We start from the raw sequence: 22,308 nt of genomic DNA on the forward strand, positions 1-22,308 counted from the left end.
CAATCTTAAGGTCCTGTCTAAGTCCCTCTCGCTGTGGCTCCTCTGGTTTGGCCCTCATGCGTGTTGGAGCCCTGCCAGACCTCACTCTCCAAAGAACAGATGACTTGAGACTCAACCCTAGCAGGGAATCCACAGGAGGAGATTTGGGGGTGGGGGGCACGACGGCAGCAGCCAGTGGCAATTTTCAGAGTCTGACCCTTCACCTTGCCCCCAGGCCCTGTACCAATCAATTGCATTTAATATGGGGGTTTTTTTTGTTTGTTAAGCGCTTATTATGTGCCAAGCACTATATTAAGCACTGGGATAGATACAAGATAATCAGGTTCCATGTGGGGTTCACAGTGAAAGTAGGAAGAAGAACAAGTACTGAATCCCCATTTCAGAGATGAGGGAACTGGGGCACGGAGAAGTAAAGTGACAGCAGACAAGTGGCAGAGCGGGGATTAGAACTCAGATCCTCCAACTTCCAAATCCAGGGTTTTTTCCACTAGGCCATGCTGCTTCTCATTTACTGGGTGTTTACTCCATGCACAGCACTTCAGATGGTCATTTCCAGGAGGGGCAGATAATGCCCACAGTTGGGTCCTGGAACCCCAGGGCTGGAGGGACCACAGAAGGAGGGCACAGAAGGGGAGGTGGAGAGGCCAGGCTGAGAGGGGCTGTGCCCTGTGGGACACAGAGGGAGTTAGTCAGGCGGTCAATCGTATCTGTTGAGCACTTACTGTGTGCAGAGCACTGAACTAGGAGCTTGGGAGAGTACAATATAACAATTTATTCAATCATTCACTCAGTCATATTGCTTGATCACTTACCGTGTGGAAAGCACTGTACTAAGTGCTTGGCAGAGGACACTACAGCAGTAAACAGACACATTCCCTGCCCACAATGAGTTTACAGTTTAGAGGGAGCTTGAAGTCTAGAGGGAGGGATGGAGGCGAGTGGGGGGTCTTACCCAGAACGGTGAGGTTGAGTTGGCTCTCCCGGTTGCCCGTGGGGAAGGTGGCGAACTCGCAGATGTAGACGCCCTCATCCCGGAGTTCAAGGCGGGAGAGGCGGATGGTGCCGTCGGTGAAGGAGGGGCGGAGGAAGACCACGCGCTCCTTGTAGGGCGACAGCACTGACACACCCATAGCTGGGTTGTAGATGGCCACGTTCTGCTTGGTGTCGTTGTTGGCCTTCTGCCAGGTCACCTGGGTGATCTTCACATTGGGCAGTGGGTTGGCGAAATTGCAGTGCAGCACCACGTCCGAGCCGACGAAGCCGGAGACCGTGTCGTTCACCTGGACCAGCTGGGCGGGCAGCCCTGGATGGGGAGGATGAGGAGCAGGGGTCACCCCAGGTCTCTGGGGGCTGGCTCCCCCATCAACCCCAGACTCCTGCTCTCCTGCTTGGCCCCAGCCCACCCTGGTCCCCCACCTAACTTCATTCATTCAATTGCATTTATTGAGCGCTTACTATCCCGCTTCCGCCACTTGTCAGATGTGTGGCTTTGGGCAAGTCACTTCACTTCTCTGGGCCTCAGTTACCTCATCTGTAAAATGGGGATTAAGACTGTGAGCCCCCCGTGGGACAACCTGATCACCTTGTAACCTCCCCATCGTTTAGAACAGTGCTTTGCACATAGTAAGCGCTTAATAAATGTCATTATTATTATTATTATTATTAAGCGCTTGGGAGAGTACAATATAACAATGAACAGAAACATTCCCCGCCCAAAACGAGCTTACAGTCTACAGTGGGGTAGCTAGATATTAATATAAATAAATAAATTATGGATAGTGCTGTGCACATAGTAAGCGCTTAACAAATGTCATCATCATCATTATTATTATTATTGTAATTGCTAGGGGCTGGGATGGGGGATAAATAAATAGAGCAAGTCAGTGCGACACAGAAAGGAGTGGGAGAAGAGGAAGCCCCTTCTGCTTGGAAAACCAACTGCCCCCCGCTGCCCCAAACCATCTGCCATCCCCCACGTCCCACTGTGAAATCACTGTGAAAGGTCACCTCCTCCGGAAAGCCTCTTGAGTTTCCACTCCACCCCAATCCCAAGCACCCTACCTGACCCATTTCTGCCCCTTAACTCGCTTCTGTCATTACTAGATCCAGCTCTGAGCCTCTCCTAATTATCGTGGCATTTATTAAGCACTTATTATGTACTTACGGGCCAGGGAAGATACAAGATGATTAGATCAGACACGGTCCCTGGCCCACACAGGGCTCACAGTCTAAGAAGTAGGTTGTGACGTTGGACAAGTAACTTCTCTGTGCCTCAGTGATCTCACCTGTAAAATGGGGATTCAATATCTGTTCTCCTTCCTACTTAAACTGTGAGCTCCGTGTTGAACAGAAACTGGGTCCCACATGCTCATATCGTATCTACCCCAGGGCTTAATAGAGGGCTTGGCCATTAATAAATACCACAATTCTTAACCTTAATTTTAAGTAGGGAGAGCAGGCATTTTATCCTCATTTTACAGATGAGGAAGATGATGCACAGAGAGGTTAAGTGACTTGCCCAAGGTCACACAGCAGATCAGTGGCGGAAAACCCAGTTCTCCCAACCCCCCGAGTCCTGTGTTCTTTCCACTAGATATCAGATTAGAAGCTTCCTGAGGACAGGCCTTCTCAGTCAATCTACCAAAAGTATTTATTGGGCACTTACTCTGGGCAGAGCACTATACTATTCAATCAATTGTATTTATTGAGTGCTTGCTGTGTGCAGAGTACTGTACTAAGCACTTGGGAGCATGTAATAATGTTAGGAGGCCTGATCCTGGCCCTTGAGGAGTTTACCATATAACACTCCTTTATCACGGACTCCAAGGGCCTAGCCTAACAGATCAGTGTCCTCATTTATTTAAATTTATTTATGTATTTATATTAACATCTGTCTCACTCTCTAGTCTGTAAGCCCACTGTCAGCAGGGAACACGACTACTCACTCTGTTGTCCTGCACTCTTTCAGTACAGTGCTGTGCACACAGTAAGTGCTCAGTAAACACCACTGGTAGATTGAGAGAGCTCAGGACCGATTTGTTGATTAACCCCACCCTGCTCCCCCGTTCCTTGGGGAAGGAAGTGGCAATTCCCTGTCGATCACAGCATCCTCAGAGGCCTTCTTTGGGTCTCCCTCTGCCACGGAGAGATCTGTCCAATTTCCCAGAAGCCTTCAGCCAGGTCCCTCTTGACAAAAACTCAGTTATTCAACCGTATTTATCGAGTGCTTACTGTGTGCAGAGTACTGTACTAAGTGCTTGGGAGAGTATGATATAACAGATACATGCTGCTCAAGAGGTGTTTACAGTTTAAAGGGTGCTTGGAACTCACACGCCTCGCTAGGGCAGAGGGCCGTGGCCCTCTCCATACGAGGCTGCCCAGTGGTGGTGTGGCTTGGAACCCTGAGCAAAGGGCAGAAACCCCTTCCCACTCGCCTCACCCCCTTGGGGCCTAGCCCAGCTGGAGGCAATGTCTGCCAACCTGCATCAACTGGAAAATCCAGTTGAGGGGGCTGGGAGAGAGCGGGTGGCCTGATGGGAGAAGCCAAGAGCAGCAGGGAACAGCAGGGCCTCTAGATTGATGGCATGGGGCATGAAGAAGGGCCTCAGTGGCTCCTGCTGGCCTCCCTCCCTCCTCTCCAAAACTGCCCACCCTCCTCCAACTGCAGTTCCAGGCACAGATCTCACTTTCAGGCTGGGCCAGTGCCTGAAGGTGGAGGGAGGAAGATGAGGCAGAAGGTGGAGCCAGAAGAGAGCCCCACCCCTTCCTTTTCCCAGCCTCATCCTTCGCCCCTCACCTTCCTGTCCCACCCTCCCCATGCCGGTGCCCAGGCAACTGGTATCGGGGGAGGGCGTTGCTGGGTTTAAAACCCTTCACCCCGCCCAAGAAACAGCAGCATTTCAAGGGTGGATTAAACCATGGGTCAGGTGTTTTAAGTGAAGGTTGATAGGACCTGGGGTCTGGGGTCTGGGGTATGGGCTTCTGGTCGGCGGGCAGGCCAGGGCTCCAGAACAGAGGTGGGGAAAGAGGGGTGTGAAGGGGAGGCACCCGGAAGCTCCGGGCAGGGGGAGTTGAGGGGTAGATGCACCTTCCCACGAGTCCCAGGGTGTGGGAACCACTTGGGTACAGCACAGGATCCGGCTGTCCCGCCCACACCCACCTCCCAGGGAGTGGACCCTAGGATGGGGGGGTGGGGAGGGGAAGACGTGAGCCCAGTGGAGACGGTCCTCCCAAGGGAGACGAATCCATGGTAGAGAGAAGAAGCAGCATGTCCCAGGCCTGGGGGCAAGCCAGGAGACCCTCCAACTAAGGCGGGGCCCAGGGTAGGCGCCCGCCCCTCTTCCCTCAGGCCCTGGAGGTTGGGGACAGTGGCAGCGGGCCGGGCGTACAGGGAGGCGGGGGAGGGAAGCGGCTAAGGGAGCCAGGTGCCCACAGGCGCCCGCAGGGAGCGGGGAGCGTGTTGGGGCACGCGGGGGACCTCAGCTCGGCACGTAGCAGGTCTGGGCAGGGCGATCCGCACCACAATGTGGGTGAGCGCAGGGTGGGGCGGGCAGGCTGGGGTGACCCAGAGGAGAAGGGGGAAGGGGTCTGGAGAGTCAAGGCCCGGGCCAGTGAGGTGTTAAGTCAAAGGTCAGTGTGGAGAAGTTTTCTTAGGGCTGGGGTGCCCTACTCCTTCCCTTTCGCCCCTGTAGGGGCCTTGACTTTACCATCCTGAAAAATGAGCAGAAGAGCAGTGGTGCAGAGTGATGAGGAAAGCTCACAGGGCTCAGAGCCTGGGTGGACCCTGCTACTGATCTAGGCCCTCTGCCCAGCTCTCCCCACGCTCCCTGGCACGGTGGAACAGTCTGCTTTACCTAACCCGCAGAGGAGGGTGTTGGCTTGAGTAACTTCACCACCGCTGCCAGGGCTCCCCAGCACCGGGCTCAGTTCCCCTCTGACCTCTAGGGAACCCCACCTCGACCTGAGCCTTGAAAGGAAAAGACAGGGGGCAAAGGCCGGGCTAGAATGGGGCAGGAGATGGAGGGTACAAACGGGTTTTAAAGGGCCTGTGCCCATTGGGTCCCAAGGCAGAGCCTCCCTGGATGCCCCCCCTCTGGGGATTTCCTCTTTTCCTAGAGTCAGACCTCCTGAATCCTGGGGTTGGATGGCCCAGGAACCTGGGTTCCCAGGGGAAGCGCTGAGGCAGCGGGATGTCACAGACCGACAAAAGGCCTCAGCCACCTCAGCAACAAAGCACAAAGGTTTCTCAGTCCTGCCGACAAGCCCGCTCCCGGAAAGCCGCACCCTGCCCGTTGCCCCGCTAATCCGGTTGCCAGCGCCCGCGTTCCCACGGAGCTGGGGGCGGGGCCCTTCCGGGTCTCCCCGGTTGCTCCGGGCCTGTTCCCTGGGCCAGCTCCCCCAGCTCCCCCAGTTCGCACCTTGGAGTCCTGGAAGAGGAGAGTGTTGGGCCAGCAGGGCGAGGCCGGGGGGCTGAACTGGGATGGCCAACTCTCCAGGTGTTCCAAGACAACACCAGGTGTGTTGTTCATCTCCGTCGTCCCCTCGGGCACTTTAATACTCACCCCATCCCCATTCCCACAGCACTGATGCCCATATCCTTATACTCAGCCACTTCCACCACTGTAACTGGTTCTAATGTCTGTCTCCCCCTCTAGACTGTAAACTCCTTGCGGGCAGGGATTGTTGCCTACCAACCCCATTGTACCGTATTTATCCAAGAGCACAGTACAGATTAAGCACTCAATAAATACCACTGTTATATTGTTAGATTGTCCCAAGTGCTTAATACAGTGTTCTGCACATAGTAAGTGCAACTGACTGACTGATCGCTTGATTGTTTACATGCAGAGCACCGTACTGAGCACTGGGTCAGGTTGGGGACTCCGGATTGGAGCTTACCGGGTCCCGTCTGGGATACCAGCAGTAGGACTAGAGGCTGCCATTGGCCAAGGAGACTGGCAGCCTTCTAGACTGTAGGCTCACGGTGGACAGGCAATGTGTCTGTTATATTGTACTCTCCCCATGCTTAGTATAGTGTTCCGCACACAGTAAACGCTTAATAAATCTGATTGACTGACTGATTGACTGACCCTTCCTTCTCTGCTGCCTCCTGGGCCTCATCCAGCCCAACCTGGCTGCCCAGTCCTGCTCCCTGGGGACTGAAGCTGCTTGGCCCAGTGCCTGTACAATTGGTCGCAAGACCATGGATTCACTGGGTTCCCCACCCAGTCAAGGGCCGGGGTACCAGAAGTCTTGCCCTCTCCATCACTGGGGCCTGTGCGGAGGAGGGCTGCAAGGAGGGGTGGGGGGCAACTGTGGTTCCCAGAGCTTTTTGGCACGTGGATCTTGGGTGGAGGTCTGAGATGGGCTGAGTCCTTTGGACCCGGGCACTGGTCTTCGGGGCCGGAGAGACAATGAGAGAGCCAGGCCCATGGTGCAGAGTGAGGGGGTGTGAGCAGTCTCCCTGCACCACACACCCCAGGTCCAAGGTTGTGGGCACCAGCAATGGGCAGGGCAGTGCTGGGCAGACCGAACCCGCAAGACTGAGAGGAATGGTCTTTAGGGGAGTCAGGGACGATCTTCAGGGGTCTTGGCTGGGGGGCTCCTCGGGATCTTCTGAAGTTGGCTAACTGCTACTGTTCCACTTACAGGCTCCTTTGTCTCATCAGGCCTTCCCTGCAGGGGTCCCTGAAATTACCGGAGTTTTCTTTGATGCCACCACCTCTTTTTGGGTTTGCTGATGCCCATCTTGGCACCCATGAGCGGGCAGGGCAAGGAGGATGGAGCCCGGGACCTGGGAGAAGGGGTAGTGGGGAACCTGGAAACCTGTGGGGGTGGGGGGGCTGCTGTGCTAAACCGTCCATACAGGCTGGAAGGGCAGGTTGTGGGGCTAAGTTAGGGGGCCATTAAACACTTTCACCCTTGGCAAAGCCTACAGGCCTCGCTCCACCTCCCCATCCTGGCTCCAACCCCTGGGCAGCTGGGGGTCAGGAGCAGAGATCCCCATCTCCTTCCTCCACCCCATCACCACACAGTCCCTGCGGCTAAAATAATCTCATCCCATTCCCGTCGCCCGGCCGGCCACCACGAGTCCCAACGCTGCCTCCTAGCCTTCCCGGCATCCTGTCCCTGATCCGACCACCAGAATCTCCACTTTTTTCCTCCATCTGTTCCTCCTGTCCTCTCTCCTCCTTTCCCTTCTCTCCAAGCTCACTGCCACCAGGAAGCCCTCCATGATCCCATGAAGGTGGTGAGGTGAGGAGATGGAGTTTTAAACCCCGTCCTTGATATTAAAATTGGGTCATGTGCCCTAAAATCAACCTACTCACTGTACTTCGATCTCTTCTATCTCGGCACCGACTCTTCACCCACATCCTGCCTCTGGTCTGGAACTCCCCTTCCCCTTCATATCGTACAGACCATCCCTCTCCCCACCCTCAAACCCTTATTAAAATCACATCTCCTCCAACAGACCTTTCCTAAGCCGTTATTTTCCCTAGTCCCTCTCCCTTCTGCTTCACCCTTGCACTTGGATTTCTACCCTTTATTCACCTTCAGCCCCACAGCACTTACATACATATTTGTAATTTATTTTAATGTCTGTCTCCCCTTCTTTGACTGGAGGCTCCTTGGGGACAGTGAATATGCATACCATCTGGGCCATACTGTACTCTCCCAAGTGCTAAGGGCAGTGCTCTACATGCAGTAAGTGCTTAATAAATACAATCGACTGATTGATTAATTGATTGATCCCTTCAGTGGCCATTGTGAAGGGAAGTCCTGAATCCAAGCCTGGCCACAGACAGGTTCAGCCTACAGCTTAATCATTCATTCAGTCATTGATTCAATCACATTTACTGAGCACTGTGTGCAAAGCACTGTACTAAGTGCTTGGGAGAGTACAATATAACAACAACCAGACACATTCCTGCCCACAACAAGCTAATCCAAAGCTATAGGTCCATCAGGGTCCTTGATCAATAGCTATCAATCAATCAGTAGTAGAGGTCATGGGTGGTTCTAATTCTGGCTTTGCCACTTAGCTATGTGACTTTGGGCTTAACGCTTGGGAGAGGACAATACAATAGAATAACCAGGAACCGAGGTGGAAGTCCTCTGAGTACGAGACCCAAGGGTCCTTTCCCATCCTGGTTACAAATCAATCTGTCTTTGACCAAATTTTCACCTAGAACTTGTAGTTGGTGTCTCGATTCTCTAATTCTCTAATCTTTCCCTCTTGTCTTTCCCCACCTTCCCCACTCTCTCCTCTACCTTTCCAATTCCTCAAGGGAGAGCACTTTTCTGAAAAGAGCACTTTTCTGAAAAGAGTGAGCATTCTGGTGCTCCTGGGCACCCAGGGGAGATTTGGTCCATGTGATGTCAGTGTGGGAGCCCTCAGCTTCTCCAACTTGTATTTCCCTTTCCTGACAATACTTTAGTTCCTCTTGCCTAACTTCCTCTTCCTTCTCTCCATACTTTGCTGCAGCCCAGAATTGGCCCACCTATTAGGCAGTTTAAAATCCGTGTTCTTTTCCGAAGGAGAAAACCAGCCAACCCCGACAGCAACGACTGTTACATTTTTCCAACAGAAAGTGCAATTTGGGCTTAATTTCCTGCAGCAATTGTGCATTTTATCAATACACTTCAGAGCTAACTTCACTGGATGGACACTGAGAGGGTGAAAGAGGGAAGGGGGAGGGAAACAGAGACAGGTACGGAGAGATCCCCCAATTTGTCTGAAAATGTAAAAGGCTTGTATTGGCTTCAGGCTCGGCCTGGCTGGCTAGACTGCAAGCTCATTATGGGCAGGGAACGTATCTGCTAATTATGTTGTATTATGTTCTCCCAAGCACTTAGTACAGTGCTCTGCACATAGTAAGTGCTCGATAAATACGATTGATTGATTTGATAAGGAGAGTTCACTGAAGACTGTAAGCTCAATGTGGGCAGAGAATGTGTCTGCTTTATACTGAACTCTCTCAAGCGCTTAGTACAATGCTTTGCACATAGTAAGGGCTCAATAAATGTGATTGAATGAATGAATGACACTAAACACCTCCTGAAAGGCAGGGTGGGGTCCCAGACCTCTTTCTTAGCTCAGGAACCCCACCAGTCTGGCCACCCTAACTGTCTGGCCCTTTCAGGGCTCAGATACAGTCCAAGTATTGTGTGATGAGATGTCCTGTCTCTGCTAAAACCACCTGGCTGGGTGAAGACCATCTTGTGAGAAGGATTTGGGAGAGGGGGAGGAGATGAGAAAAGAGCAGGGTCCTAATGGAAAAAGTATGGGCCCGGGAGTCAGGGGACCTGGGTTCTAATCCCAGCTCTGCCATTTGTCGGCTTTTTGATCTTGGACAAGTCACTTCTTGGTGACTCAGCTTCCTCATCTGTAAAATGGGAATTCAAAAACCTGTTCTTCCTCTATCTTAGAATGTGAGTCCTGGGTGGAACAGGGTCTGTGTCCAATCTGATTATATTGTAACTACCCCAGTGCTTAACAAACACCACAATTATTATTAGAAGAAGGAAGGAGAGAGAGAGAAAGAAAGAGCCAGAGAGACAAAGGCAGATCACACAGAAAATCCCACCCATAAAGAGACAGAGAGAGTCCAGAGGAGAGGGAGAGCAGAGAGGACAAGCCATTCGAAGAGGAGAAGCTTGGTGGAGGGAGAATGATGTATGAGGGAGTGAAGAGGCTGGAGAAGCAATGGGGCCTAATGGAAAGAGCATGGGCCTAAGAGTCAGAGGACCTGGGAGCTAATCCCAGTTCCACCACTTGTCTGCTGTGTCACCTTGGTCAAGTCACTTCACTTCTCTCTGCCTCATCAATGAAGTTACTTCATCTGTTAAATGGGGATTAAGACTGAACTCCATGGGGGACATGGACTGTGTCCAGTCTGATTGGCTTCTATCTACTCCAGTGCTTAGTAGCGTGCCTGGCACATGGTAAGTACATAACAAAAACCATTTTAAAAAAAGAAAAGAGATGGTAAATTCAGCTTCAAAACCCCTCTCATTTCAGGGTGGGGGTTTACCTCATTAGGTTCATGGTTAAATGAAATCCACAACACGTGTTCCCCACTCTGGCAGAAAGTTTGGGCTTAATTAGCTGCAGATTCTTCCATATTAAAGTCATTCAATGTTGTCATGCGCTCTCCCGACTCTGGTTCCCATCAGATGGGGTGGCCGTCGGTAGATCTTCCCGGTCTCCTCCCACTCTTACTGCCTCCTCTTCCATCTGTTTTCCTGAGGCCCGGGTGTTGTCAGCAGAGAAACACTACCCCGATTTGCTCCAGTTAGTCCAATCCCAGGGACAACCCCAGGTAGTTCTCCCAGACCTCTCTTTCCTTGGCATCTGGACCTTCGGCCGGAAACACCTCCCGACCATTCGCCATCCTCTCAGCGCCCACTGCCCTTTCTCCCTTGGGGTGATGGGATCCATGATCTGCTCCATTCGTGGTCACCTCACACCTCCTTGTGCATTTACCCCTAGCTTCCACTCTTCTTCCTGCCTGAAACTCCCTCTCCTTACATATAATAATGATAATAATGATGGTATTTGTTAAGCGCTTACTATGTGTGAAGCACTGTTCCAAGTGCTGGGGAGGCTACAAGGTGACCAGGTTGTCCCATGGGGGGCTCACAGTTTTAATCCCCATTTTACAGATGAGGTAACCGAGGCAGAGAGAAGTTAAGTGACTTGCCCAAAGTCACACAGCTGACAGTTGGCGGAGCTGGGATTTGAACTTGTGACCTCTAACTCCAAAGCCCGTGCTCTTTCCACTGAGCCACGCTGCTTCTCCATCCCACAGACCAGCACTCCCCATGCCCTCACTGCAGATCAATCAATTGATGGATGGTACTTATTGAGCGCTTACTGTGTGCAGAGCACTGTACTAAATGCTTGGGAGAGGACAATACAACAGAGTTGGTAGACACGTTCCCTGGCCACAGTGAGTTTATAGTCTAGAGGAGGAGACACTGATATATAAAAAAATTTACATATATGTACATAAGTGCTGTGTAGTCAAGGGTGGGATGAATGCCAAGTGTCTGAAGGTCACAGATCCAAGTGCATAGATGAAGCAGAAGGGAGAGGGAGAAGGGGAAAAGAGAGCTTAATCAGAAAAGGCCTTTTGGAGGAGATGGAACCTTAATGAGGTTTTGAAGTTGGGGAGAGTGGTGGTCTGGTGAATATGGAGGGTGAGGGAGTTTCAGGCCAGAGGGAGGATATGGGAAAGGGATTAGTGGAAAAATAGGTGAAACATCTCCTCCAGGAAGCCTTCCTTGAATAATTTCTCATCTCCCCACCTAATTTTCCCTCCCTACCACCTCATCTGTACATTTAGTGCCACCCACTAAGCACTTAGGGACTCATCCTTCCCAAAACTTTGCATATATTAGAGTCGGGTGTTTTTCATTCCTGTAGTTTATTGTAACATCTGTTTTCCCTACTAGACTGTAAGCTCCTTGAAGACAAGGATCATGTCTACCAACTGCACTATATTCTACCAAGGGCTTGCTACAGAGGTTTGGCCAAAGTAAGAGCTCAATAAATATACCTAATTCATTACATCAGACTCAGTGTGGGTGGGAGTGGGGAGTAAAGAAGGAAGTCTAATCCTGGCTCCTCCACTTGCCTGCTGTGTGACCTTAGGTAAGTCACTTAACATCTCTAAGCTTCAGTTTCCTCACTTGTAAAATGGGGATTCAATACCTATTCTCTTTCCCACTCAGACTGTGAGCCCACTATGGAACAGGGACTTTGTCCAACCTGGCATGGCTCAGTGGAAAGAGCACGGGCTTTGGAGTCAGAGGTTATGGGTTCAAATCCCGGCTCCATCACTTGTCAGCTGTGTGACTTTGGGCAAGTCACTGAAATTCTCTGTACGTCAGTTACCTCATCTGTAAAATGGGGATTAAGACTGTGAGCCCCACGTGGGACAACCCAATCACCTTGTAACCTCCCTAGAGCTTAGAACAGTGCTTTGCACATAGTAAGCGCTTAATAAATGCCATCATTATTATTATTATTCTATCTACTCCAGTGTTTACTACAGTGCTTGGCACATGATAAGCCATTAACAGGTGCCACCATTATTATTATTACTGTTAATTATTAAGGGGTGTCCAGAGCCAGGTGGCTATCACCATGCCTCCCAAGGCACTCACTGACATCAGGTATTTGAATTCCCTGCTGATGAGGGGGCAGCTCAGGCTCATAAAAAAATTCTGAAAGGATTAAAGGATATGAGAAAGCTTCATCTTTAAGTGCCACTTGTTGATCTCACTTATTTTCCCCTAATATTGACTTCATTAGTGAGGCAGCCAGAGTGGAGAAGTCACAGACCATTGCCTAGCTCATCCATCCTGCCACTTAGTGCAGAGGGCAGCTCTGGCTCGATCCCATCCCCCCAACTTTTAGATTGGGGGACAGGAGAGCAGAAGGTGACATAGCACTGCCATTGCCTGTTCCCCCTAGGGTCTCCCTGTCCCCAAACTGGATCCTAAATATGCCCCAGGAACATCACATGTGTTCCAGAATGTGGCTACTTCTGGGATGGGATGGTTTGGCTTCCATGGGGCCCTATACACTAGTGGGAGGGACAGCCAGAAGAGGAATGGTGGCTGAGCCTGCTGAAGGATTTGGTTTCCAAGTGGAAATGCTTAAGCAGGGAGGGGGCAAGGGTCATTCTGAGCTGATCTCCCTGTTGACCCAGCACCTCTCCTCCCAACCCCCATCTCAAGAGGGACGAGGAAATGGGTTTTTCACTGCAGCCAGTTGGATTCAGGTTAACCTCTTAATTCTTGGGGATGGAAGTTTTTTAGGTTGTGAAGGGGCAGGGGATTGGTCTCCCTCTCTGGGTAATGTAGGTCTCAAATTACATGTATTCTGGCCTGGAGATAGGGGGATGGATGAAATGAACCCTGAAGGTCCTTTTGGGAGTTTCAGAAGGAGTAGGAGGAGGGCTAGGGAAGGTTTGGTTAATGGGGGTTGCTTAGGTATGGGAGAGCAGCCTACAGAGGTGGGAGTTGGTAGGTGGGGGCCAGAAACAAAGTTGGCTGGTGATCCGGCCCCACCCTCTCTGAGGGGGAGGGGAACTTTATTGAAGGGATATCTCCTCCAAGAGGCCTTCCCTGACTAAGCCCTCCTTTCCTTTTCTCCCACTCCCTTCTGCATCGGCCATGACTTGCTCTGGCCCCTCATCCCCCTCTCCCAGCCCCCCAGCACTCATGTCCATCTCCGCAATTTATTTACTTATATTAATGTCCGTCTCCTCCTCTAGATTCTAAACTTATTGTGGGAAGGGAATCTGTCTGTTTATTGTTATATTGTACTTTTTCAAGCACTTAGTTCAGTGCTCTGCACACAGTAAACACTCAATAAATACTACTACTAATAATAATGATGGCATTTGTTAAGCGCTTACTATGTGCCGAGCACTGTTCTAAGCACTGGGGAGGATACAAGGTGACCAGGTTGTCCCACGGGGGGCTCACAGGCTTAATCCCCATTTTCCAGATGAGGGAACTGAGGCACAGAGAAGTGAAGCAACTTGCCCAAGGTCGCAGAGCTGACAATTGGCAAAGCTGGGATTAGACCCCACAACCTCTGACTCCCAAGCCCGGGCTCTTTCCACTGAGCCATGCTGCTTCTCAAATAAGATTAAATGAATGAATGAACAGACTGAGAACCAGGTACTCCTGGGCCCCTTCTCTAGGCCCCAGTTTCCCCTTCTGAAGATGGGGGAGATACCCAGCCCCTGCTCCTGGGAGGGCGGCCAGCACGCCACCTCCCCAGCCCCCCAGATCCCAGACTCCTTGGCTCCTGTCCCAGCTGGGCCAGGCCCCACCCCGAAACCCCACTGCTACGCCACATGTCCTCTCCCTCCCAGCCCCGGTGAGCGCTCCCGGATTGAGGATGCCTCTTCGAGCTAATCCGGGACCTCTTGCCAATGGACTCACAGGCCTGTAAAGCAGGCAGCTAATTACCTGCTCCCCCTTAATCTGCCGGGAAGATGCGAATGCACCGGGCAACCTGCACCGGGCTAGGAGCTCAGGACCCTGGGACTCCAGCCCGCCAGGCCCAGCTCAGCTTCTCCTCTGTCTCCTCAGGGTGCAGAGAGCATTTCCCTCTTAGTCAAGTCCCGTCCCTTACCGAGCCCCCTGCATATCCAGCCACAGACACAAGAACTGGATCCGAGACTCCAGTGGGCCTTTGAGTTGGCCTTGCTCACAGAACCCTGGAGCTGGAAGAGTCCTCGAGGTCATCTGGTCCAGCCCTTTGCCTCCAGGAAGAGGAACACCTAAACCACCCAGAGCCAATGGGAGATCGGAGCCAGGGATTTGCAGCCACGGACCAGATCCAGAAATCCCACAGGAGTCTGTCCCAGATCACATGGTGGCTCAACCCCAAACCCACCAGGCCCTGTCAGCATCTCCTGAGGAGTTTGGCCAACCGGGGCCTCTGTCGCCACAAAGAATCCGTGAAAAAGAATGACGTTCAAATCGCAGCAGGAGAAATTTAGGTTAGACGAGAAGATAACTTCCTGGCTGATGGGATTGGGGGCTGGGGAGGTGTTTAGATTCAAGAACTGGCATCCGGAGCCACCTTTAAACAAAGGGCAGATGCCCATCCAGGTGGGTTAGATGTGTGCCTGCCTGCAGGCAGGGGGATGGCCTGGATGACTCCCTCGGTGCCCCTCCCAGCTGGAGGGCTGTGACCCTCAGGCCTCGCCCAAGCCCCATCACCCTGCTTGCTCTCCTGGATCTGCCTCCCCCACCGGCGGGCATCCCTGCTTTCATCTCCCAGAGATGATCTGCCTTCCTCTTCTGCCCCAGGCTGGGGATGGGGGGGGTGGTGGTGGGCAGGAGGGAGATGGGAGGGTCCTGGGACCCAGGAGGGGAAATCCCCAGGTTGGTCCTGTCCGCCCCCACGCTTGCTCTCTCTCCTTCACCAGGGAGTCAGAGTTTCGGGTCCAGGGTCTTAGTTCCAGCTCCCACCCTCCCCCTGGCCCCCTGGCCCTCGGTCGACAGGAGCCTCTGACGGGAGCCGCGCCCCTTCCCTCGCCAGCTGAGACTTGCCGGGGGTTCGGCACTGGCTGGGTAGGGTCCGGCCTGTCAGGACCTGCTCCTGCTCTGGCTCCTGCTCCTCCCTCGCGGTGCAAACACGTAGGCAGGAAGGGGACTGGAAGCCCAGCGCCCCAATCCCTCTCACGATGACCCGGTGCCCCAGGCTGCCTCCTACCCTGCCCTGGAAGACCCTTCCAGCTGGGCCCCAGGATTCATTCATTCAATCGTATTTATTGAGCACTTACTGCGTGCAGAGCACTGTATTAGGCACTTGGAAAGTACAGTTCAGCAATAAGCAGCATGGCTTAGTGGAAAGAACATGGGCTTAGGAGTCAGAGGTCATGGGTTCTAATCCCACCTCCTCCACTTATCCGCTGTGTGACTTTGGGCAAGTCATTTAACTTCTCTGTGCCTCAGTTACCTCATCTGTAAAATGGGGATTAAGACCGTGAGCCCCATGTGGGACAACCTGATTATCTTGTATCTACCCCGGCGCTTAGAACAGTTCTTGGCACATAGTAAGCACTTAACAAAGACCATTATTATTGTTATTAAAGAGCGACAATCCCTGCCCACACCGGGTTTACAGTCTAGAAGGGGGAGACAGACCTGAAAACAAGTAAACAGGCGTCGATATAAATAAATAGAAATTATAGATATGTACAGATCAAAACAAGTAAATAGACATCAATATAAATAAATAGAATTATAGCTATGCATGCATATATGTGTGCTGAGGAGCGGGGAGGGGGGCTTGCTTGGGGTCTGGCAGAGCTTGGTTTGGGATGCAGCAAGAGGGGCGTCTTCCCCGGGTGCTCCCTGAACGTTTCCACCTGCTCCCGCCAGGGGGCGCGTATGCGAGAGAAGGCTGCCAGAGCGCGGCTTCCCATAGCGCGGCTTCCCATAGCGCGGGAGGGGCTGCGCCGCAGCATCCCAACACCCCCGAGCACAGGGTGACGTTATCACGGGCCCGCCCCCTCCGCGTTCCCCGGGCTGGAAGAGCGGGCCGGGGGCCAGTGAGAATAATAATAATAATAATAATAGTAATAATGGCATTTATTAAGCGCTTACTATGTGTAAAGCACTGTTCTAAGAGCTGGGGAGGTTACAAGGTGATCAGGTTGTCCTACGGAGGGCTCACAATCTTAATCCCCATTTTACAGATGAGGGAACTGAGGCCCAGAGAAGTGAAGTGACTTGCCCAAAGTCACACAGCTGACAATTAGCAGAGCCGGGATTCGAACCCATGACCTCTGCCTCCAAAGCCCGGGCTCTTTCCACTGAGCCACGCTGCTTCTGGTATTTGTTAAGCTCTTACTATGTGCCAAGCACTGTTCTAAGCGCTGGGGTGGATACAAGGTCATGAGGTTGTCCCATGTGGGGCTCACACTTTTAATCCCCATTTTGCAGATGAGGTAACTGAGGCACAAAGAAGTTAAGTGACTTGCCCAAAGTCACACAGCTGACATCTGTATATATGTATATATATTTGTACATATTTATTACTCTATTTATTTATTTTACTTGTACATATTTATTCTATTTATTTTATTTTGTTAATATGTTTTGTTTTGTTGTCTGTCTCCTCCTCCTAGACTGTGAGCCCACTGTTGGATAGGGACCGTCTCTATCTGTTGCCAACTTGTACTTCCCAAGCGCTTAGTACAGTGCTCTACACACAGCAAGCGCTCAATAAATACGACAGAATGAATGAAAAAGTGGAGGAGGCGGGATCGGAACCCACGTCCTATGACTCCCAAACCCGTGGTTTTTCCACTAGTGACACCGAATCCGCGGTCTCAGCTTTCAGTGGGGGAGGGGCGACGGGGAGGGAGGGAGAGGAGGAGGGAAGGGGATGGGGTGAGAAATACGGGGAGAATAATAATAATAATAATGATATTTGTTAAGCGTTTACCATATGCCAAGCACTGTTCTAAAAGCTGGGGTAGATACTGGATAATCAGGTTGTTCCAGATGGGGCTCACACTTTTAATCCCCACTTTACATATGAGATGACTGAGGCACAAAGAAGTTAAATGACTTGTTCAAGGTCACGCAGCAGAGAAGTGAAGCAGTCGGGATTAGAATCCACGTCCTCTGACTCCCAAGCCCGGGCTCTTCCCACTAAGTCATGCTGCTTCTGGAGAAGAGAGGCGGGGGGTGGGGGGGAAGGAGGGAGATGGGGGAAGAAGAAGGGAAAGGAAGGGGATGGGGAAGAGAAGGAGAGAGGAGGGGATGGGGGAAGAGGAGGGGAGAGGAGGGGGATGGAGAGAGGAGACGGAGATGGGGGAAATAATACCAATGGCATTTATTAAACGCTTACTATGTGCAAAGCACTGTTCTAAGCGCTGGGGAGGTTACAAGGTGATCAGGTTGTCCCACGAGGGGCTCACAGCCTTAATCCCCATTTTACAGATGAGGTAACTGAAGTACAGAGAAGAGAAGTGACTTGCCCAAAGTCACACAGCTGACAATTGGCGGAGTCGGGATTTAAACCCATGACCTCTGACTCCAAAGCCTGGGCTCTTTTCACTGAGCCAAACTGCTCAGGGGGAAGGAGGGGAGAGGAGGGGGAGGGTGGGGAAAAGGAGAGGGAGGGAGGGAGGATAGGAGGGGAAAAGGGGAAAAGGAGGGGAGTAGAGGGGAGGGCAGGGTCACCTTCCCCCACCTTCTCATCCCCACAGTCATTTCCGCCCCTCCAGCATCTCCGCCCATCACAGGCTGTAAGCTCCTGGAGGGCAGGGCCTGCGTTTTTTACTTTTATTGTATGTACCAAGCGCTCCGCACCGAGTAAACACCATTAAAAGCCGTCCTCCCTTTTTTTAATAGTATTGGTTAAGGGCTTACTCAGGGCCAAACACTGTACCAAGCGCTGGAGTAGATACAAGATAGGTTGGACAGAGTCCCTGTCCTACATGGGGCTCACAGGGCTCTTCCCCTCCTCTGGGGCCTGTCCGCGCCCGCCTCATCTGTCCTCCTACGATGAGCTTCGCGGGTTCGAATAGCCCCCTCGGAGCTTGGCACGTGGCATCGGGTGCCAAAGAGAAGCCCGAGATCCTCTTCACGCCTGCCCATCCAGCTTCTTCGGGTTCAAAGAAAATCTCTGTCCCACCAGTGAACTGCTGGCCGACGCCTCCTCCACCTGCCTTCCCACCGCAGAGGCTTCTGGGACAGCATGGCTAATTAGCTTAATGAACGAGGCCCCGGCTTTTAATTGGGGCCTATGATTTACGGATTCGTCTTCTGCTTTCATTTTTACTGCTGGGAAAGGGCGTTTCCTTCCCTGTTCGCTCCCCCTCCCCTTTCCCCCAGTTTTCGCTCTGGTTAATGGCTCCCCTATCTGAAAGGCCCTTAATATCACTAATTGGATATAATTACTGGGGTAATTAATGATTCGACTTGAAAACTGAAATGTGGCCGGTGAGGTTTATGGGTAAATAGATGAGAGAGACCCAAAGACACCCGGAGAGAAAGTGAGACAAAGACACAGAGCAGCAGAAACTCAGAGATGAGACAGAAAGACAAAGCCAACGCAAGGCAGAGGCCCAGAGAGACAGTGAGGCTCATGGACAGTGAGATATACAGGCAATAGGAGAGAGAAGGGCAGAGAGAAACAGTGAGAGGCAGAGAGAAAGACAGAGGGGCAAGAGGGGAAATGGAGAAACAGAGAGAGTGAGAAGATGAAAGCAAGGAGAAAAAGAGTGAAGACGGGAGGAGAGGAGTGGACAGTCTCACCTCAGCAGAAAGGGCTCAAGGGCAACAGGCTGGAGGAGCCCCAATGGAGGCTGAAGCTGTTTGCCCTTTGAGGGCAGGGAATGTATCTATCAACTCTGTTGTAATGCCCTCTCCCAGGCATTTAATGAAGTGCTCTCCTCATAGTAAAAGTATTCAATAAATATACTGTGGATGAACATCCATCCTGCCCCCTCCCCTTTCCTTGGCTTTGGTTTGGCTCCTCCCCCTCCTGTACCCTCAAAACCAGGCTTGGCAGTGTCTCTAGCCCCCTCGGCAGCCCTCCTCCCCCACCTCCATCCCACCCAGGGGCCACAGAAGCTGCGTGTTCATTTCTGGAGTCAAGGGTGGGGAGTGAATCAATCTACCAATTGTATTTATTAAACACTTACTGTGTGCAAAACACTGTAGTAAGTGCTTGGTTGGGAGAGTGCAATAACCACAGATTTGGCAGACATGATTCCTGACCTCAAAGAATTTACAAACTAGTGCTTCCTACTGGTCAGCAATTGAACTGGAAACTCATTGTGAGCAGGGAACATGTCTAACAATTCTGTTACAGTATACTCTCCCAAGCACCTAGTGCAGTGCTCTGCACACAGTGAGCACTCAATAAATATATTGTTGGGGAAGAGGACCCGGGACCTCAGTCTGAGTGATTTCCCTCCACCAGCTCTGCTGCACTGAAGGTGGGTCTCCCCCTCTAGACTGGAAGCTTGCTGTGGGAAGGGAATGTATCTTCCAACTCTGCTATTTTGTACTCTTCCAAGCACTTAGTTTAGTGCTCTGCACATATTAAGTGTTCAATAAATATCATTCAACTTGATGAGGTCAGGGATTGTGTCTACCAATTCTGTTGTATTGTACTTTCCCAAGCACTTAGTACAGTGCTCTGCATACAGTAAGCGATCAATAAATACCACTGATGAACTGATTGTTGGGGCCTCAGGACCTAATGGTGTTCTAAAGCTAGTAAGCGAACAGATCACCTTTATTCTGCCTCGGAGGAGAAAACTCTACCTGCCATTTGCCCAAAAACCACCCGCTGATCCCCTCAGCTCTGCCAGTGGTCTGCTAATGTGCTCCGCATGCAGTAGGTGTTCAATAAATAGTAGGTTTTCAACAAATGTCACTGATTGATTGACTGGCCCATCTCTAGGGCCCCACGGAGCCAGGAGGGGATGGGGTTGGGGTTAACAGTAAATACAGTATTTGTTAAGCGCTTATTGTGTGCCAGCACTGGAGTGGATACAGGCAAATCGGGTTGGACACAGTCCCTGCCCCACAAGTGGCTCACAGTCTCAATCCCCATTTTAGAGATGCAGTGTGGCTCAGTGGAAAGAGCCCGGGCTTTGGAGTCAGAGGTCATGGGTTCAAATCCCGGCTCCGCCAATTGCCAGCTGTGTGACTTTGGGCAAGTCACTTCACTTCTCTGTGCCTCAGTTACCTCATCTGTAAAATGGGGATTAAGACCGTGAGCCCCCTGTGGGACAACCTGATCACCTTGTAACCTCCCCAGCACTTAGACCAGTGCTTTGCACATGGTAAGCACTTAATAAATGCCATTATTATTATTATTACCGATGAGGCAACTGAGGCACAGAGAAGTGAAGTGACTGGTCCGAAGTCACCCAGCAGACAAGTAGCGGAGTGGTAATTAGAACCTTCGACTTTCTGAGGATCTCGGCCTTCATGGGATCTCTTCCCGAGCGCTGTGGGCATCTTCCTGGGGAGGTGCTCCCGAGTTCAAGGCCCGGGGAGGGGGGCAAGTTGGGGCACAACACGCCCCCCCCCCAACCCCTACGCCTGTTCTCCTGGAGCCAGTCAGACCAGAACGCTGCTGCCCTGCTTCAACACGCCCCAAGACGCGGCCAGGGAGAGTGAGTCAGGGCCTGGGGGGAGGAGGGGGAAACAAAGAGGCTAGGTCGGGGTATGGGGGCTGCCCCAGCTTGCCAAGCCCGGTCGACAGGGAGGAGGTGGGGGTGGGAGGGGGTTTGTTCCCAGCTAGGGAAATCTGGTTGTTTGCTTGGCGGGTCTCTCCACTGGGCCCTGGGCGCCCCCCGCCCCCCATTCCCATCTCCCTCTTTCAGGATCAGACACGTCCCTACCCGCGCTGCCGATGCTGATAGTGGGGAGCTTGGCTGTTGGAGGCTGGAAGCAATTTTTCCCGTCCTTTGTCTAGGTGGGACCGGCCCTGGGCTCTGATAATGGGGAAAATACAGCAGCCACTTCGCCCTGACAATAAGGCACAATCGACACAATGCGCAGGGCTTCGCAGGAGCACTGTTCAGAACACAACCGTCTCTCCCGTCCCCCACCCCGCTACAACGGGCCCGGGAGAGATGGGGGGGGGCGGGGGGGGGGAGACAGAGGAAGAAGGAGGAGGAAGAAAAAAGGTGCGGGAGAAAGGTACAGAAAGGAGAGAAGAAAAGAGGGGAGAGGTGGGGAAAGAGGAGAGGGAGTGGGGAGGAGGGGGAGATAAAGGAGAGAAAAGAGGGGAGAGGGGAGAGGTGGGGAAAGACGAGGACTGGTGAGGAGGGGGAGAGAGGGGAGAGGAGGTGTGGGGTGAGAAAGGGAGGAGAGAGAAAGATGGGGGTGGGGAGAGGAGGAAGGGAAGAGACAGAGGGAGAGCACGCTAACTGGGAGCGTTGAAAGAGGTGCTAAGCCTGGGAAAGAGCTCAGACAAGGAACGTCGACCCGAATGGGTTCCTGAGCCTCCAAGGGAAGAGAGGGGGCTGGAAGGTGGGGTGCTTTTTTTTTTTACGAGATGTAAGCTGCCTCAATTAAATGTGATTTCCCTTTCCCTGCCTCCGTTCCCTCCATCTCCGCTCTGGCCCCCGCCCCGTCAGATCACGGAGCGCTTCTCCCAACTTTCCGTCTTCAAAGACTTTCACCAAATTAAGTGCGCGCCAAGGGTTTTACGGGCAGTGACCCCTCCCTCTTAGGCTGCTCGGTCTGCAAAAAATCAATTTCAGAAGAGCATGAGTCGCCACCCGTCGACGCTGCTGCTTATCTTATGCAGGGAGGCCAGCGGGCCATGTCCGCACAGTCAGGTTTCTGCCCTTCACCTGGGCACCGCCCTGGGCAGCGAGTTCTACTGCTTGTTAGCTGTGAACAGCCGCCCACCCCTTCCTTGTGCCTGCCGGGGTGCCAGCTGTACCCCAAATGAGTTATCTTGTTCCATTCCCCATGGGCTATGGTGGCACCCTGTGTGGGAGCTGATTAATGCCATCTGGGGCACAGGAGTCTGTAGTTTGTGCCCCGTTTTGGAAGCCCTGGGTTCACTGGCTCTGGACACGCTCTCCTCTCCCAGCCTCCTGCCCCTCAGGTGAGGGACTGGGGGGCTGCGGAGCTGGGGACTGGGGGGGGGCACAGGACAGGGGGTTTGGGGCTCAGGGCAGGCGGCCTCCTGTGTGCCCGTTTGTCCCGGCGAGGGAGGACCTGGGTGTGGCTGGGCACTCATGGAAGGTGCAGTCGGTGCCTGGGGTCAGGGCGGTTGGGACA

The 22,308-nt window shown here is 52.5% G+C and overlaps 1 protein-coding gene across 1 annotated transcript in view; it reads right to left on the reverse strand.

Annotated features, from left to right (window-relative positions):
- Window positions 1-22,308, reverse strand: part of NECTIN1 (nectin cell adhesion molecule 1) — a 66,793-nt gene that overhangs the window by 13,882 nt on the left and 30,603 nt on the right. Inside the window, exon 3 of the mRNA XM_038754302.1 lies at window positions 953-1,303. Within this exon, the coding sequence (XP_038610230.1) occupies window positions 953-1,303 (351 nt within the window). The remainder of the gene's footprint in view (window positions 1-952; window positions 1,304-22,308) is intronic.

This window comes from Tachyglossus aculeatus, chromosome 11 (genome assembly GCF_015852505.1).
Source record: "Tachyglossus aculeatus isolate mTacAcu1 chromosome 11, mTacAcu1.pri, whole genome shotgun sequence".
NCBI lineage: Eukaryota > Metazoa > Chordata > Mammalia > Monotremata > Tachyglossidae > Tachyglossus > Tachyglossus aculeatus.